Genomic DNA, 18,550 nt, shown 5'->3' with positions numbered 1-18,550 from the left:
ACTAACAGAGATAATATCTTTTGGTGATTCATCACAAAGCAGGAACAATTCCTGTCTTTTTAAAAAGGAGGCACTTCTGGACATTTAATTTGTGAATTCACACAAAGGAGACAATTTCATGAACCTGTACTGTCAACTGACAGCTTCATTTATTCAGGAGTGGAAATTTGAAATTCAGCTGCACACTGCCATGAATGAATGTCCGTAAAGTCTTGGGCAGCGTGCATCTAAATTTATGAATACCGGCAGGGATCTCATCTACCAGTACCGTGAAATTTTAACACTCAGCTTCTTTTCAACATCAAATTACTGGTGCATTTTCTTTTAAACTATGTCAGCCAAGTAATTGTTTTGAGTAGATTTGCAAATTTTTACTTGGTCCTCAGTTTAAGTATTGCTACTGCAAGTAAGTCACAAAGACCATGCAATTGATGATGTGGAAATCTTAAGCATTTCCTTCATTTAGTTACATTACTAGGCACATGTGATGCCCATTACAGCTCACACCTACTATGCAGAGCTACAAATTACATGTTGGTGTAGTCTGAACAATAATGACTTCATCAAGAACACCATCATCCTTAGAAACTTTAACAGCTCACGTTTACTAAACAATAGGCAAAACCAAACGTATTCAAACTTATGGCTCTTGGATTTGAGATCAAATTTCTCTTACCCGCATGCCAAGTACCAAGAAACCAATTTCTTCCATCAATGGATATTTGCTGATCTGTTGCTGTATCTTCTCAACTGAAGCATCGGGGTCATAACTCTTCTTCCCTATTTTTACATCCATGATGCACGGTTTGTTGAACTTGCGTGTCACATCTTCCAGTTTAAGATACAACTCTGAACTCTGAGGTTAAAGAGCAAACCCTCAACAGCAGATCCCAACTTCCCATGCCTTATTTTGTTTAATTACTTTATTAGTTTCAAAACAAAAACATTACAGAAACACCTCATTTACTTACCTCAATTTCATGCTGATTATGGTATTTAGTAGCCCCTTTAATCATGTCCATGAGACCCACCTCCTGCTCCCTCAACCCTATTCCCACTAACTAAACTACTGACCACCCAACTTCTCTTCCTGGTCCCCATGTTAGCTGATATTGTTTACAATTCTGTCTTCAGGCGTTATCTCTCTCTCTTTTAAATCTGCCATCAATACCCCCTCCCTTCAAGAAACCCACCCTTGACCCCACCGTCCTTAAATGTTACTGCCCCATATCCAACCACCCATTCCTCTCCAAAGTCCATGAATGTGTTGTTGCCTCCCAGATCTGTGCCCATCTTTCCCAGAACTCCAGGTGTGAATTCGTCCAATCAGGTTTCCGCACCTGCCACTGTACCAAAATGGCTCTTATCAAAGTCACAAATGACATTCTATGTGACTGTGACAAAGGTAAACTTTCCCTCCTCATCCTTCTCAACCTGTATGCAGCTTTTGACACGTTGACCACATCATTCTCCTCCAAAGCTTCTGTACTGTGGTACAGCTGGGTGGGATTGCTCTTGCCTGATTCCAATCTTATCAATCGTAGCCACAGAATCACTTGCAATGGCTTCTCTTCCTGCTCCTGCACGGTTAACTCTGGTGGCCCCAAGGATCTATCCTTGGTCCTCTTCTATTTCTCATCTTTATGCTACCTCTCAGCAACATGATCCGAAAGCACAGTGTTAGTTTTCACATGTACACTGACGACACTCAGCTCTACCTCACACCACCACAATTTCCTCCAATTGAATTTGGGAAGACTAAAGCCATTTTTTTCAGTCTCTGTTCCAAATTTTGTTTCCTAGCTACCAATTGCATCAGTCTCTCTGGCAACTGTCTGAGACTAAACCTGACTGTTCACATTCTTGGTATCACATTTGACCCCAAGATGAGCTTCCAACAACCACATCCGTTAAAAGTTGTTAGAAGGTTTCCATGGCGAGAGTGGTAATGTCGAGTAAGACAATTTTACGGTTTTACACCACATGAATTTGCTCTGAAAAGGCCAGTTCTTCTAAGAACTCCTTTTTTCAAAGAAACAACTGCTCTTTTCAGAGCAAATTCACATGGTGTGAAACCGTAAAATCGTCTTACTCAACGTAACCATATTTGTGCAATCACTAAGACCGCCTATTTCCACCTCCGTAACATCACCTGACTTCACCCCTGCCTCAGCTTATCTGCTGCTGAAACCCTCATTCAGGCCTCTGTTACCGCTAGACTCGACCATTCCTACGCACTCCTGGCTGGCTCCCACATTCTACCTCCGTCAACTCGAGGTCATCCAAAACTCTGCTGCCCGTATCCTAACTCACACCATGTACTATTCATCTATCACCCCTGTGCTTGCTGACCTATATTGGCTCCCGGGCAAGTAATGTCTCAATTTTTAAATTCTCATCCATGTTTGCAAATCCCTCCATGGCCTTGCCCCTCTCTATCGTTGTAAACTTCCCCAATCCACCAAGATATCTACGCTCATCAAATTCTTGCCTCTTGACCTTTATTGGCTGTTCTTTCAGTTGCCTAGGCCCTAAACTCTGGAATTCTTTCCCTACACTTCTCTGCCTCTCTACCATGCTTTCCTCCTTTAAGGCATTCCTCAAAAACTACCTCCGGCCAAGCTTTTGCTCACCTGACCTAATACCTCCTTGTGTGGCTCAGTGTCATATATTGTTCTAAAATGCTCCTGTGAAGCGCCTTGGGATGTTTTATTACATTAAAGGTGCTATGTAAATGTAAGTAGTTGTCATTTGGAGAAAAATGGTTCCTGATAGACTAGAGACCAATTAATGATTAAAAATTAAGTGAGTAGATTTTGAAAACAATTTTTCTTTCTTCACCTTTAAAATAAAATTAGTTGAGGGGACATCAAAAGGATGAAGAAAACGTGAATAAAACCTAAATAAAAATGTTTTAAAAGTATAAAGTAAAGAGATAGAATGCAAAGGAAGACAAATAAATCTGAAGTTTTATTAAAACAAGATTATTTTTTGAAACCAAAGTGTACACACAGATTAAAGGTTGTTGTTTTATATAAAGATTGAGTAATACTGAAGCAGCAGAAAGTAGAAACTCTTGCCTGTTATCTGGTTATGCAGAGCTGATCAACAGTTGGAGGATTTTTCTTGCTGTTGATCACAGATGGCATCAGCAGCTGCAGTGGTGAAGAAACAGTGGTCAGGAATGTGTTTATAGGCCAATTAAGTCTGTGTCAGTATACAGTTATTGCAATACAGCCAAAACAGTGATCAATTATTGCTAGCGCTGGTGTCAGAATTATCATGGCAACTGTATTCAATGCGAGTTAGCTTAGTCTCAGAGGCTTCTTACCCATTGTCTCTCGAGACAAGGAGGCCAAAGAAAGAAAGAAAGAGGCTTACAAACATTCCCATCATAAACAAAAGGACCATGCTACTTTAAAATCAATCAAATGGTCATTTGCCAAACAAGTTTCAAAGCCACAAATTATCTAAAGAATTGCCTTTACAACAGATTGGGGGGGGGGGGTGGGGGGGAATCACTTTAAAAAGGATGTAGAATGCCTCAAATCATTTAGGGCATTACAATGAATAAAACTCACAAATATTACCCACACAAACTGTGAAACTGTTTGCTAAAGGGGATGGCAATGGCAATACCCAGAGAATGGTAGGCTTTTTCTCCTCAGGTACTGTCTGATGAGACTTGCAATTTAGATTTGTGTGTCAGTGGCATGGTAAGAATTGTCATGTTGGCAGTTCATACTGTACACGATATCAGTTAGATGCAAAGGATACCATTAGGTGCAGTAGTCGGCGTCCAGGTGCCAAGGAATTTAGGCAGGAATTTTTGTAGTTCTAAGAACATGTGATCGCGACATGATGAACCAAACACCTGAAAACAGAAAGAAAAGTCTGTTGAAAAACAAAATATTTAAATGTTAGAGCTACAAGCAAAGTTCTTTTGCCCCATAGAAGAACTCATTAAACTCTCAAGATATTTTTAGGGGGTGTAACTCAAAAGAAAAGATGTCTTCATTCAGAAAATTCAAAAATATCTTGTAGTCAAAAGTTAATTAAGTGCATTTCAACCTGAAGAGAAGTACAATTAAAAAAGTACACACATTCTTGTATTACACAGCCTTTTCTGATGCAGCTAATTGTTCAATGTTTGAAGGCTCAGAATAGGTTTCAATTTCACCAGACTAAATCTGTATTCATTCAATTACATTAAAAGAAAAAAAGAAATTAAACCTTTAATGTAGAGGTAATGCAGACGGGAGAAACTATACACTGTACTTGTACATCAATAGCTTCAGAAAGATGAATTAACAACCAAGGTTCAACTATTACGTTAACTAAAAAAAATTACAACATATAGGGCAAGATGATTGAAATTAAAAAGACAATAGATTAGATCTTTTATGTATAAAACAAAGTACTGCATACAACAGCTGTAACTGTGCTCCAATTTCTACCAGCATGTCTATTCAATATGGCATGCACAATGACAAAGTATATGCATCATTGCATTGATATTGCAGAAACACATCATAAAATGAAAATATAAAATGCTGCAAACACGCAGCAGGCCAGACAGTATCCAGTGAGAGAGAAAGATAGGGTTATGATTTCAGGTCAATGGCCTGATTTTGCCGGACATGCAGAGGGACAGTGATTCCAGCATTTTCTGTTTTTATTTCAGGTTTCCAGCACCTGTAATATTTGTTAAAATGATCCTGTATTCAGTTCCAGTTGCTACAGAAAACCCCATCCACCTTGTGAATGGAGCTGCTTCCACAACACCCAGCTCTATATTAACATTTGAAGGTTCTGCAGCACCTTAATGGTTGAGGAAGGTGCATATCACCAAGAACAGCAAAACTACTTATTTGGTTTGTTATGAAAAGGAAGTGGGGAGAGATGCACTGTGGGCACTGAGCTCACCAGCTGCCAAAACATTATGGTCACCTGAAAGTAGTCTGTTCCCGGACTGAAACCATCTCATTTGATGGCACCAACTGCCTCCAGCAGCCTTGAATGATTCCCGTTTACATTGCTGGTTTGCTGCCAACTGCTGTCTGTGGCAAACCAGCACTGTGAAAGTGTTAGAAAATATGCAAGGAGTCGTGCAATGTTATTTATAGCTTCTGATCTTTTCTCTTTGAAAATCATGTTTTCTCACTTTAATCTCAATACAACTAGAACCAACTACACCAATTATTTATCAAGGTCAGTTTGAATTAGCTTACTTTTTATCTGTACATGAGAACCAGCAGAACAATGGGGAAAGAGCAGGGAGATTGCGAATAAGATAGCTTTTTCAAAAACCCAGCATAGGCATGTTGGGCTGAATGCCCTCTTTCTGTATCGTATGATTTTATGTTGAGAGAGGGCCAACAAATGCCAGAAACTGGGCATTGTGGGTATGTATGGGCTGGCAAAGATCAGCCCACTCTTAGCCAGGATGGAAGACATGGCACAACTGGCAACTACCCAGAGCAAAGCTCCTACCAACAAGGACTTTGATGGAGTTCATACCAATGCCAGGGCATTTACTTTACAGGGTATGCTTCCAACAGAGCTATCACCTGAAGTAACCTTGTAAAGTAAATGGAGTATTATCTAATGCAGGCTCAACATACCTAATCCACCCTTCCTCCTCTTCCCTTTGTTACAGACCTTAGAGAGTCCTATGAAAATTAAACTGATCACCAATTCCGAAAAGCTGTAGCAATCCCTTTCCCTCAGGTAAGGATAATACATTTGTTCCCTTTAGGATTCGATCCAACTCATCCCTCTCTCAACTCTTATCTGATTATGCCTCAATATACCTCTTCAGTTCCATACTGCAATCGCCAAGGACACAAAGTATTAAAAAAAAAATCAATAAAATACTTCAACAAAATTTAAACTTTGTGGAGGAAATAAAGTTGGTCAACCACCTGTCTGTAATATACAGAAACATGTAATGAGAGGCTCAGTAATCCTCTTGGTTAAGTGGTGGAATCCCTTCCAGGGACCTCTACACCTTCACACACAGTTTAACTTGTAAGTACAGCTCCTGAGATTGTCTGCAATTGAATCCCATCTGCAACTGCAACAAGAATAAAGCACCTGGATTAAACTGTTTAAGCAGAATTTCATTTTTCTTTATCAATATCCAGCAACTCATGCTGAAAAGTACACATCTGAACATCAAGCATCAATGCTGGGTTAATCAGTTAGGTGGCACACATTGGGATCTCAAATGAAGAATGGCACTTTGGGAGAGATAACTGAGCCCATGGAACCACATCCAGTACAGCAGGGAAGAAAAACAACAGATACAGGAAGCAGTAGTGTACTAGCTTCACATTGGAGGGAGAAAGTATTGAAAGAGCACTTTAAAGTAGATCTAGAAAACTATGTGGGCGCCAAAGAGAACAATGAAATACTAAGACGACCACAGTATTGTTTAATTTGTAGAAACTCAATGCAGGGGGCTCAAAATCAGAAACATTGCTAAAAGACTTGTGCGAGTTATTGAAGTACCTAAGATTAATATTAAAGAATATTGCTGCAGATACTACTCAAGGTGTTAATCTACTCTTTATTTCTCTCAAAGCAGATGCAGCCTACAAGTATGGATTTTGTAGGTCATATGGTTCTCACAAAAAAATCCAAATCAACTTTAACACAAAGAATCTGCAGAAGTATGAGACAGGTTAACCTTTGCCAACTCAGTGTGGGTATTATCTGTAAATATGCACAAAGCTTGATACTACTCTTTGACCTGCCTGGACACTGTTCAGAGAGGAAAATATACTGAAAATACAACCATAATTGTTTGCAGTGCAAAAACTGGCTAGATGTCAACTTAAGATTTATGCAAAAAGTATTTGACTTGAGGAGTCAATTTTTTCAGTTTTAAATTGCACCCACTGGAACATCATCTTCAGAATACTGTTTAATTTTTAAAAATGTGATAGGAACTCCAAGGAATGAACACAAAAGTATCATTTTGTTCAATGAAGGTGACAAATATCTGAACACAATCAGTATCTCAGAAATAGAGACACGCAAAACACCAGCTTTTTACAGCAACTTTTTACAGTGACTGGAAGCCAGTGTCCTGTGGCGTAGCACAGGGATCTGTGCTGGGTCCCCTATTGTTTGTCATTTATATAAACGACATAGATGACTATGTGGGGATTGATCAGTAAGTTCGCGGATGACACAAAGATTGGCCAAGTGGTTAACAGTGAGGTTGCGTGTCTTGGGTTACAGGAAGATATAGACGGGATGGTCAAATGGGCAGAAAAGTGGCAAATGGAATTTAACGCTGAAAAGTGTGAGGTGATACACTTTGGAAGGAGTAATGGGACATGGACGTATTCAATGAATGGCCTGACACTGGGAAGTTCCGAGGAACAAAGGGACCTTGGCGTGTTTGTCCATAGATCCCTGAAGGCAGAAGGGCAGGTTAATAGGGTGGTGAAAAAGGGCATGTGGGACACTTGCCTTTATCAATCAAGGCATAGATTACAAAAGCAGGGAGGTCATGTTGGAGCTGTATAGAACTTTGGTAAGGCCACAGCTGGAGTACTGTGTGCAATTCTGGTCGCCACATTATAGGAAGGATGTGATTGCACTGGAGGGGGTGCAGAGGGGATTCACCAGGATGTTGCCTGGGATGGAACATTTAAGCTATGAAGAGAGGTTGGATAGGCTTGGGTTGTTTTCGCTGGAGCAGAGAAGACTGAGGGGTGACCTGATCGAGGTGTACAAGATTATGAGGGGCATGGACAGAGTGGATAGGGAGCAGCTGTTCCCCTCAGTTGAAGGGTCAGTTACGAGGGGACACAAGTTTAAGGTGAGGAGCAGGAGGTTTAAGAAGGATTTGAGGAAGAACTTTTTTACCCAGAGGTTGGTGACAGTCTGGAATGCACTGCCTGCGAGGGTGGTAGAGGCGGGTTGCCTCACATCCTTTAAAAAGTACCTGGATGAGCACTTAGCACGTCATAACATTCAAGGCTATGGGCCAAGTGCTGGCAAATGGGATTAGGTAGACAGGTCAGGTGTCTTTAATGCATCGGTGCAGACTCGATGGGCCAAAGGGCCTCTTCTGCGCTGTATTATTCTGTGATTCTGTCTAAGGGGAACAGGCAAGTACTACATGTACTGTTCAAATGGCCAAGTTTAACCACTTTTAAATTAGTGTTTAATTATGCCTCACTGTTAGTCAGATGCAAAAATGGCCCATCTTCATATCAAAAGCATAAGAAAAACTGCATAGCATTTAAATATTAAATGTAGGATCTAGGATTATATTGTGAGGTACCAAAGGTGAAGACTATAGATATTAACTAGAAAAGACAGTTACAACCAAGCAATTAGCACAACAGCAGCACTGACGGGATTATCACAGCATTTACAGTACTTTTACACCAGCACTCATTTAGCTCGAATGGTTGCAGAACAGTGTACAAATGCAAACTCCTCTTTACATTGCTAAAACTTAAACGGATGACAAAATGGTGGGCCCACAATAAAAGCTGATAAGATAGGGGGGGCAGGGGTAGACAGATGGTGGGGGGGTGCCGACACGGGGGCGGGGGGGGTAGGCAGAGAGAAAGTAAAGAAATCTGTTTTGTATGCATTAATTTATCTTCTCCCACAACGTTCTGGGGGTTGGAAACATTCAACTAGCATCCTCACCTTATGGTACCAATGACATGTGTAGAAGTTAACCCTATGATGTTTGAGCTAGTGATCTTTATAATAATCCTATTCTAATAAACATAGGCTACACGAGCAACAGAGTGATATTTCAAAGTGCACATGCAAGATTAAGCGTCACCCCTGGGATTACCACACGGTGAGCTCCTCAACTCAGGCGAGTCACCAGGAATGTAACATTCTTACCCTAGTAGCTGGCTAAACACAGCCAGAGACCTGGTTGCCATCTCACTAAGGGAATAGTTCTGCAAAGGGGAAAGATGACATCAGACGTCACAAAAGTAGATCTGTCAGCAGGAATTGCAGCTAACATTAACTGCCATGGTCTTATTAAACTTTAAATATGATTCTGCAGAACTACGGTACAAACCCACTCAGTGTTAAATTATGTAAGTCAAGACTTATCCTTCAGGGTGTACTATCCCAATTCTAATGTCTCCAACAAATCTGCAACTCTAATGCATCATGTTCCAGTTGAAACTAGATGATAATGTGACATCAATGGTGTATCACAGTCACCTCAATAGTTATTTCATTGTGGCTTAAAACTGAATTGGATCAACTTGTAAATATCTTGCTGTTCTCTGTTGACGAGATACCCTCCTACTGAACTGACAACGTCTGATAGGTGAGTGCTGGAGGGCACAAACAGTACACCAAGACCATGAGCCATGGACATTCCACCCAACAACTCTGGTTGCAAAGGGCTCGCCAAGCGACATCGAGTGTCGGCACCCATCCAAATCCAGGGCTCTTTCATGCCTCTTGGTGCCTCACCTGTACTTTTTTATCCAGACATCACTTCCCATTTTCATTTGGGTCAAAAAAGTGTTCTATTGTTTTATCTGCTGTCACACAAGGCAGAGCTAGAGAGAGCTTTTGTGTGGATGCTCAGTTATCCAACTAATTGAACAGTTATTCACTTTCTAAGGTAGAAACACAGCCCTGTTTCACACCACTCAGGATAGGAAAGGGCTCTGATGAGGAGCCACCATGTTGAATTGTGCCTTTCATATTGTCATGGAATGAGGTGATGATACTTAGTAGCTTTGGTGGACATCCGATCTTTTCTAGTAGTCTGAAGAGACCACGTCTGCTGACGAGGTCAAAGGCTTTGGTGAGATCAATGAAAGCAATGTAGAGGGGCATCTGCTGTTCACGGCATTTCTCCTGTATCTGACGAAGGGAGAACAGCATGTCAATAGTCGATCTCTCTGCACGAAAGCCACACTGTGCCTCAGGGTAGACGCGCTCGGCCAGCTTTTGGAGCCTGTTCAGAGCGACTCGAGCAAAGACTTTCCCCACTATGCTGAGCAGGGAGATTCCACGGTAGTTGTTGCAGTCACCGCGGTCACCTTTGTTTTTATAGAGGGTGATGATGTTGGCATCGCGCATGTCCTGGGGTACTGCTCCCTCGTCCCAGCACAGGCATAGCAGTTCATGTAGTGCTGAGAGTATAGCAGGCTTGGCACTCTTGATTATTTCAGGGGTAATGCTGTCCTTCCCAGGGGCTTTTCCGCTGGCTAGGGAATCAATGGCATCACTGAGTTCCGATTTGGTTGGCTGTATGTCCAGCTCATCCATGACTGGCAGAGACTGGGCTGCATTGAGGGCAGTCTCAGTGACAGCATTCTCCCTGGAGTACAGTTCTAGGTAGTGCTCAACCCAGCGGTCCATCTGTTTGCGTTGGTCAGTGATTATGTCCCCCGATTTAGATTTGAGGGGGGTGATCTTCTTGATGGTTGGCCCAAGAGCTCTCTTCATGCCATCATACATTCCTCTGATGTTTCCGGTGTCTGAGGCCAGCTGAATATGACTGCATAGGTGTTGCCAGTAGTCGTTTGCGCAACGCCTAGCTGTTCTTTGTGCAGTACTTCTGGCTGCTTTAAGTGCTGCGGATGTTAAATCGCTGGGGGCTTTCTTGTAGTTCAAAAGTGCAATGCGCTTAGCGGCTATGACAGGTTCCAGCTCTTCATTATGAGATTGAAACCAGTCTGCATTTCTCTTCGCACTTTTGCCGTAGGTGGTCAAAGCTGACTCATAGATGGCGTCTCTGATGTGGGCCCACTTGGTCTCAGCATCCCCTGTGGGAGTGTTTTGAAGGGCTGTTACAAGTGAATTTAGAAATTTTTGTAACAGCTGTGGGTGAGAAATTCTGCTCGTGTTGATGCGCGGGCGGCCCTTCTGCTTGGAATGATGCAACTTCTTTGGTCTGAGTCTAACCTTGCTGCACACCAGGGAGTGGTCGGTGTCGCAGTCCGCACTGTGGAAGCTGCGTGTGATTTGAACACTGTTTAAGGCGGCTCGCCTTGTGACAATGAGGTCTAGCTGGTGCCAACGACGTGATCTTGGGTGCCTCCATGAAACCTGGTGACAGGGTTTAGTGTGAAAGAACGAGTTGGTGATGCAGAGGTTATAGGGCTGTGTTCTCGCACCCACACTTTTTTGGGATTTTCTTCTCCCTGCTGCTTTCACATGCGTTCAAATCCTCTGAAGAAGGAATTTTCCTCCACACAAGATCAGGGGGCAGGTTGTTCAACCTTGCCCGTCTAAGAGCGAAGTCCAAAGTACGGAAAGTCCTCATCAGAGAACTCCTCTTTGCTGACGATGCTGCTTTAACATCTCACACTGAAGAATGCCTGCAGAGTCTCATCGACAGGTTTGCGTCTGCCTGCAATGAATTTGGCCTAACCATCAGCCTCAAGAAAACGAACATCATGGGGCAGGATGTCAGAAATGCTCCATCCATCAATATTGGCGACCACGCTCTGGAAGTGGTTCAAGAGTTCACCTACCTAGGCTCAACTATCACCAGTAACCTGTCTCTAGATGCAGAAATCAACAAGCGCATGGGTAAGGCTTCCACTGCTATGTCCAGACTGGCCAAGAGAGTGTGGGAAAATGGCGCACTGACACGGAACACAAAAGTCCGAGTGTATCAGGCCTGTGTCCTCAGTACCTTGCTCTACGGCAGCGAGGCCTGGACAACGTATGCCAGCCAAGAGCGACGTCTCAATTCATTCCATCTTCGCTGCCTTCGGAGAATACTTGGCATCAGGTGGCAGGACTATATCTCCAACACAGAAGTCCTTGAAGCGGCCAACACCCCCAGCTTATACACACTACTGAGTCAGCGGCGCTTGAGATGGCTTGGCCATGTGAGCCGCATGGAAGATGGCAGGATCCCCAAAGACACATTGTACAGCGAGCTCGCCACTGGTATCAGACCCACCGGCCGTCCATGTCTCCGTTATAAAGACGTCTGCAAACGCGACATGAAATCGTGTGACATTGATCACAAGTCGTGGGAGTCAGTTGCCAGCATTCGCCAGAGCTGGCGGGCAGCCATAAAGACAGGGCTAAATTGTGGCGAGTCGAAGAGACTTAGTAGTTGGCAGGAAAAAAGACAGAGGCGCAAGGGGAGAGCCAACTGTGCAACAGCCCCAACAAACAAATTTCTCTGCAGCACCTGTGGAAGAGCCTGTCACTCCAGAATTGGCCTTTATAGCCACTCCAGGCGCTGCTTCACAAACCACTGACCACCTCCAGGCGCGTATCCATTGTCTCTCGAGATAAGGAGGCCCAAAAGAAAAAAAAAAGAAAGAAAGGTAGAAACACACAATGCAACCTAATGTAAACACTTAACTCTCAAATACTTAGTTGAGTACCACATAAAGGCACTATCTTAGAAGGAAGCAGCACTGGTAGCAGGTTAATGATGATTCTACTAATCCACACCTGCCACCCAAACGCCTCCCAAAAAGCTCTAATTGATAGTATGTGCAAGGCTATCGACAGAGCAACCTTCACACATTTTTTAAACCACTCAATTTAGCTGCTGTATACAACATCCTGACCAGACTGTCATAGAACTAATAACCCACCAAGAGGTTATGCTCCCCATTATATAACGACTTGCTCTTCAACTGGTGTCATCTACAGCAATACTCTTTCCTCAACCTTTTAGTGTGCCTTTACAAATACGTACCGAGTTCTTTTAACTGAAGCTATAGTTTCTGCTTTAACCACCACTGTGGTAAAATATTACATGTTCCAACCTATGCATGAGATGTTCTAACTTTTATCATATCTGTTTAACCATCTTTGATTCCTGTGCAAAAATAAAATTTAAGCCTTTCTCCATAACGACAACCTCTCAACCCTAGCAAAATTCTAATAAATCTTCCCTATATTGTTTGCATGGCTTTCATATCCTTCTTTGGTGCCTAGAGCTGCAGAACTCCAAATATGTCTTAACCAATTTTTTGTTCGAATTCAACATCAATGCCTAGATTCTGTACTCAATATAAACCAGGAAATTTCATTTGCCTTTTATATGCGCTGGGTTCCGCCATCATTGAGGGTTTTCATGGTGCCTCCTCCTCCCATTAGTTGTTTAATTGTCCACCATTATTCATGACTGGATGGGGCAGGACTGCAGAGCTTTGATCTGATTCGTTGGTCATGGAGCCATTTAGCTGTCTATTGATCATGCATGTAGAATATATGAACGTAAGAAATAGGAGCAGGAGTAGGCCATTTGGCCCCTCAAGCCTGCTCTGACATTCAATAAGATCATGGCTGATCTGACTGTGGCCTTAACTCCACTTTCCTGCCAGCCCCCCACAACCCTTTACTCCCTTGTAGATCAAAAAGTCTGTCGAACTCGGCCTTCAATATATTCAATGACCCAGCCTCCACGACTCTCTGGGGTACAGAATTCCAAAGATCAATGACCCTCTGAGAGAAGAAATTCCTTCTTATCTCAGTCTTAAATAGGAGCCCACTTATTTTGAAACTGTGACCCCGAGTGCTAAATTCCCCCACGAGAGGAAACATCCTCTCAGCAACAACCTGTCAAGCCCCCTCAGAACCTAATATATTTCAATTAGACCACCTCTCATTCTTCTAAACGCCAATGAGTATAGGCCCAACCTTTCCTCATAAGGCAACCTCTTCATCCCAGGAATCAGCCTAGCGAACCATCTCTGAACTGCCTCCAATGCAGGCACATCCCCTCCTTAATTAAGGAGACCAGAACTATACGCAGTACTCCAAGTGTGGTCGCGAGGGGAATTGAATACAAAATTAGAGAGGTTATGCTTCAGTTATACAGGGCATTGGTGAGACCACATCTGGAGTACTGTGTATACTAATGGTCTCCTTAATTAAGGAAGGATGTAAATGCGTTGTAAGCAGTTCAGAGAAGGTTTACTAGACAAATATCTGGAATGGGCAGGTTGTCTTATGAAGAAAGGTTGGGCAGGCTAGGCTTGTATTCACTGGAGTTAAGAGTAAGAGGCAACATATAAGATCCTGACGAGGTTTTGACAGGGTGGATGTGGAAAGGATGAACTAGGGGGTCACTATTTAAAAATAAGGGGTCACCCATTTAAGACAGAGATGAAAAATGTTTTCTCTGCGGGTTGAGTCTCTTTGGAAATCTCTTCCTCAAAAAGCAATGGAAGCAAAATCTTTAAATATTTTTGAGACAGAGTTAGATAGATTCTTGATAAGCAAGGGGGTGAAAGGTTATCGGGGTTAGGCTGGAATGTGGAGTCGAAGTTACAATCAGATCAGCCATTATCTTATTGAATGGTGGAGCAGGCTGGAAGGGCCGTGTGGCCTACTGCTGCTCCTAATTCGTATGTTCGTATGTAAATCAGAGATGAGACCAATAAAGATGAAGAGCTACAGATGCTCTCTCCGCAAGTGATTCAGGGATGGCCGGAAAAGATGCAACAAACACAACAAGCAGTATTGGTCAATCAGAGATGACATCTCACTGGAAGACGGTGTTCTGTTGGCCGGATCCAGAATCATCATACCCAAAACAATGCAGAGAAAATATCTCCAGAAGATACATGAAGGCCACATGGTAATGGAAAAGCATAAGCTTAGAGATGAATCAGCTGCATACTAGATAGGCATCTACAAAGACAATGAAAAAATGGTATCTACAATGTATGCCAGAAGTATAGAAATACACAGCCGAAATAGATGATGGTTAGTGAGGTACCACCCAGACCATGGTATACTGAGAGAGCTGACTTATTCATGCACAACCAAAAATGTGTGTTATTGTAGCAGACTATTACGCAAAATTCCCATACATCAGAAAGGTAAAAGATTTGAGAGCTACATTAATCACCACAGCAGTACAAGTTCTATTTGCTGAGCAAGGGATTCCAGAAAGTTAAATGAGTTTGATGAACAGTATGGATTCATCATCATAACCATATCGCCACGTTACCCAAGGGGACACAGTTTTATAGAAAGACACGTCCAGATGGTCAAAAGGATCCTCATAAAATGCCGAGAGACAAAGGAAGCCCCAAACCTTGCCTCGTCACTCTGAGCTACGCTTCTCAAGGGTGACATGAAATCGCCTGCAGAGCTATTTAATGGCAGAAAATACAAGACAACTCTACCAAGCAAGATACATCCTCCAAAAGACCATGAGGAAGTAAGATGACAAATCACTAACGAAACAGCAGAAGGAAATCAGCATTTCAACAAATATGGCAAATCACTGCCCGAGTTGTTGGAAGGACAAAGTGCGTATGTACAGGACCCAATCCAGAAAACCTGGAACCCAGCAAAAATTGCTGGCAAAGCTGAGATGCCAAGATCATACACTGAGACTGAAACCGGTAAGCAGATGACAAGGAACAGAGTCCATATTCAGCCTACAACTGAACTGGAAAAGCAGAGAGGGCCATCAGCAACATCACCAGCATCTACAACACCAGGAACACATTCATCACCACCAGTAAAGCGCGCCAACTCATCGCAGACAGGGATGACGACAACCAAATCCACGAGATGGAGGCACAATATCTTACCACCGGAACAATATGATGAATAAAGTGTTCAGAATTATAAGTTTAATTGTAAAAGTTGTTTGTAAATTTTTAGTTTAGCCAAAAGAAAATAAATTAATGTTTGAAGGAGTTAATAGTAAAAAAGCATTGCAATTTTATTTTTAAAGGAAGAGGGATGTTATATTGTTATATTATCCAAAATGACTCAGGAACTACATTGTTCAAGCATACAGAGTCATAGAAAGATACAGCACTGCAACAGGCCCTTCGGCCCACCAAGTCTGTGCCGACCATCAACCACCCATTTATACTAATCCTACATTAATCCCATATTCCCGACCACATCCCCACCTTCCTTCAATTCTCCTCCCACCTGCCTAGGTTAGGGGCAATTTACAATGGCCAATTTAACTATCAACCTGCAAGTCATTGGCTGTGGGAGGAAACCGGAGCACCCGGCAGAAACCCACGCGGTCACAGGGAGAACTTACAAACTCAGCACAGGCAGTATTAAGAACTGAACCTGGGTCGCTGGAGCTGTGAGGCTGCGGTGCTAACCACTGCGCCAGCCATATGTACATATATTATTAGGGTACTTGCGTAAATAGCTACAAATTAGGAAAAAACCTTAATATCAAAATTGATGTAACTACCTTAAAATTAATTAAGACACACGAGCAGACGAGAACAGCTGGTGAATCAACTGTTCTGTGTTAGCAGCTAGCTTAGGATACCAGAGTTAAGGTAGATCTATAAAAAGAACTAACACGTTAAAATAAAAATATAATATAAAATAAAAAACAAAAGATAAAATAAAATAATTAAAGTACCTAGTTCTAGTAAGGTTTTATTAATAGTTCGAAGGTGTTTTAGTATTGGTAACGTTTTTTTTTAAGCAGTAGCAAAGGGTCAACTAATAAATAAAGGAATGGCAGGGTTGTTTCAACCTCAAGAATGCACCTATGTGCAAGTTCCAGGATGCTTCCCATATCCTGGATAACCATTTGTGCAGGAAGTGTCAATTGCAGCTGCTTGAGCTCCGGGTTTTGGAACTTGAGCAGCAGCTGGCAACACTGCGTGCACCCGTGAAGGTGAGAACGATGTGAATAGCACGTTTATAGATCTGGTCACCCCACAGCTTAAGAGTATGCAGGGAGAGAGGAAATGGGTGACCCCCCCAGGCAGTCAAAAAGAAACAGGCAAATAGTGCAGGAGACCCCTGAGCGCATCTCACTCTCCAACAGGTATTCAGTTTTGAATAACAAGGAAAGCGATCTGGGGAGTGCAGCTAGAGCCAAGCCCACGGCACCACTAGTGGCTCAGCTGCACAGTGGGGTACAGGCAACACTGGAAGAACCATAGTGATAAGTGACTCAATAGTCAAGGGAACAGACAGGCGTTTCTGTGGCCGCAGATGTGAATCCAGGATGGTGTGTTGCCTCGCTGATGCCAGAGTCAAGGATGTCACTGAGCGGCTGCAGAGCATCCTACATGTAGATTGGTCGAACCAGCTCAGTCAGGGTAGCCTTGAGGAGGAGTTCGTTGAGTGTATCCGTGATAGTTTTCTTGAACAGTATGTAATGGAACCGACGAGGGAGCAAGCTATCCTAGATCTAGTCCTGTGTAATGAGACAGGAATAATTAATGACCTCATAGTTAGGGATCCTCTTGGAAGGAGTGATCACAGTATGGTTGAATTTAGAATACAGATGGAGAGTGTGAAGATAAAATCCAATACCAGGGTCCTGCGCTTGAACAAGGGGGACTACAATAGAATGAGGGAGGACTTGGCTAAAGTAGACTGGAAACAAAGATTTTATGGTGGGACAGTTGACGAGCAGTGGAGGACTTTCAAAGCAATTTTTCAAAGTACTCAGCAAAAGTATATTCCAGTGAAAAGGAAGGACTGGAAGAAAAGGGGTAATCTGCCATGGGTGTCTAAGGAAATAAGGGAGGCTATCAAATTGAAAAAGAAGGCATACAAAGTGGACAAAAACAGCATGAAACTAGAAGATTGGGAAAACTTTAAAGGTCAACAGAAAGCCACAAAAAGAGCTATAAAGAAAAGTAAGATAGAACATGAGAAAAAACTAGCACAGAATATAAAGACAGATAGCAAAAGTTTCTATAAATATATAAAACGAAAAACAGTGGCTAAAGTAAACATTGGTCCTTTAGAGGATGAGAAGGGGAATTTAGTTATGGGATATGATGAAATGGCCGAGGCATTGAACAGGTATTGTGTATCGGTCTTCACAGTGGAGGACATTAATAACATGCCAGTAATTGACAAAGAGACGAACGTAGATGAGGACCTGGAAACAATCATTATTACGGAAGAGGTAGTGTTGGGCAAGCTAATGGAGCTAAGGATTGATAAGTCTCCTGGCCCTGATGAAATGCATCCCAGGGTACTAAAAGAGATGGCGGGAGAAATAGCAGGTGCACTGGCAGTAATTTTCCAAAATTCGCTGGACTCTGGGGTAGTCCCAGCAGATTGGAAAACAGCAGATGTGACCCAAGGAAGGTAGATGAAGATAGTGCAGTTGATAAGGTCTACATGCATTTTAGCAAGACTTCTGACAAGGTCCCACAGGGCAGACTGGTTAAAAAAAAATATCCCATGGGATCCAGGGAAATGTTGCATGGTGGAAACAAAATTAGCTCAGTGGCACGAAACAAAGGATAATTGTTGACGGGTGTTTTTGGGACAGGAGGGCTGTTTCCAGTGGCGTTCCACAGGGCTCAGTACTGGGTCCTTACTTTTTGTGGTATATAAACGATTTGGATGTAAATATAGGGGGCATGATGAACAAGTTTGCAGATGACACAAAGATTGGCCATGTGATAGATAGTGAAGAGGATAGCTGTAGGCTTCAGGCTGCAGGAAAATATTGATGGTCTGGTCAGATGAGTGGAAAAGTGGCAAATGGAGTTCAACCCGGAGAAGTGTGAGATGATGCACTTGAAGAGGTCAAACAAGTCAAAGAAATACACGACTAATGGGAGAATGCCATGTTTCTGCA

At 42.6% G+C, this 18,550-nt stretch overlaps 1 protein-coding gene across 1 annotated transcript in view; it reads right to left on the bottom strand.

The window, feature by feature from the left end:
- Positions 1-18,550, bottom strand: part of ipmkb (inositol polyphosphate multikinase b) — a 132,780-nt gene that overhangs the window by 63,262 nt on the left and 50,968 nt on the right. The window contains 2 exon segments of the mRNA XM_068052489.1: positions 677-849; positions 3,778-3,874. Coding sequence (XP_067908590.1) covers positions 677-849; positions 3,778-3,874 — 270 coding nt within the window.

This window comes from Heterodontus francisci, chromosome 20 (genome assembly GCF_036365525.1).
Source record: "Heterodontus francisci isolate sHetFra1 chromosome 20, sHetFra1.hap1, whole genome shotgun sequence".
NCBI lineage: Eukaryota > Metazoa > Chordata > Chondrichthyes > Heterodontiformes > Heterodontidae > Heterodontus > Heterodontus francisci.
This window is presented reverse-complemented; position numbering and strand designations above follow the sequence as displayed.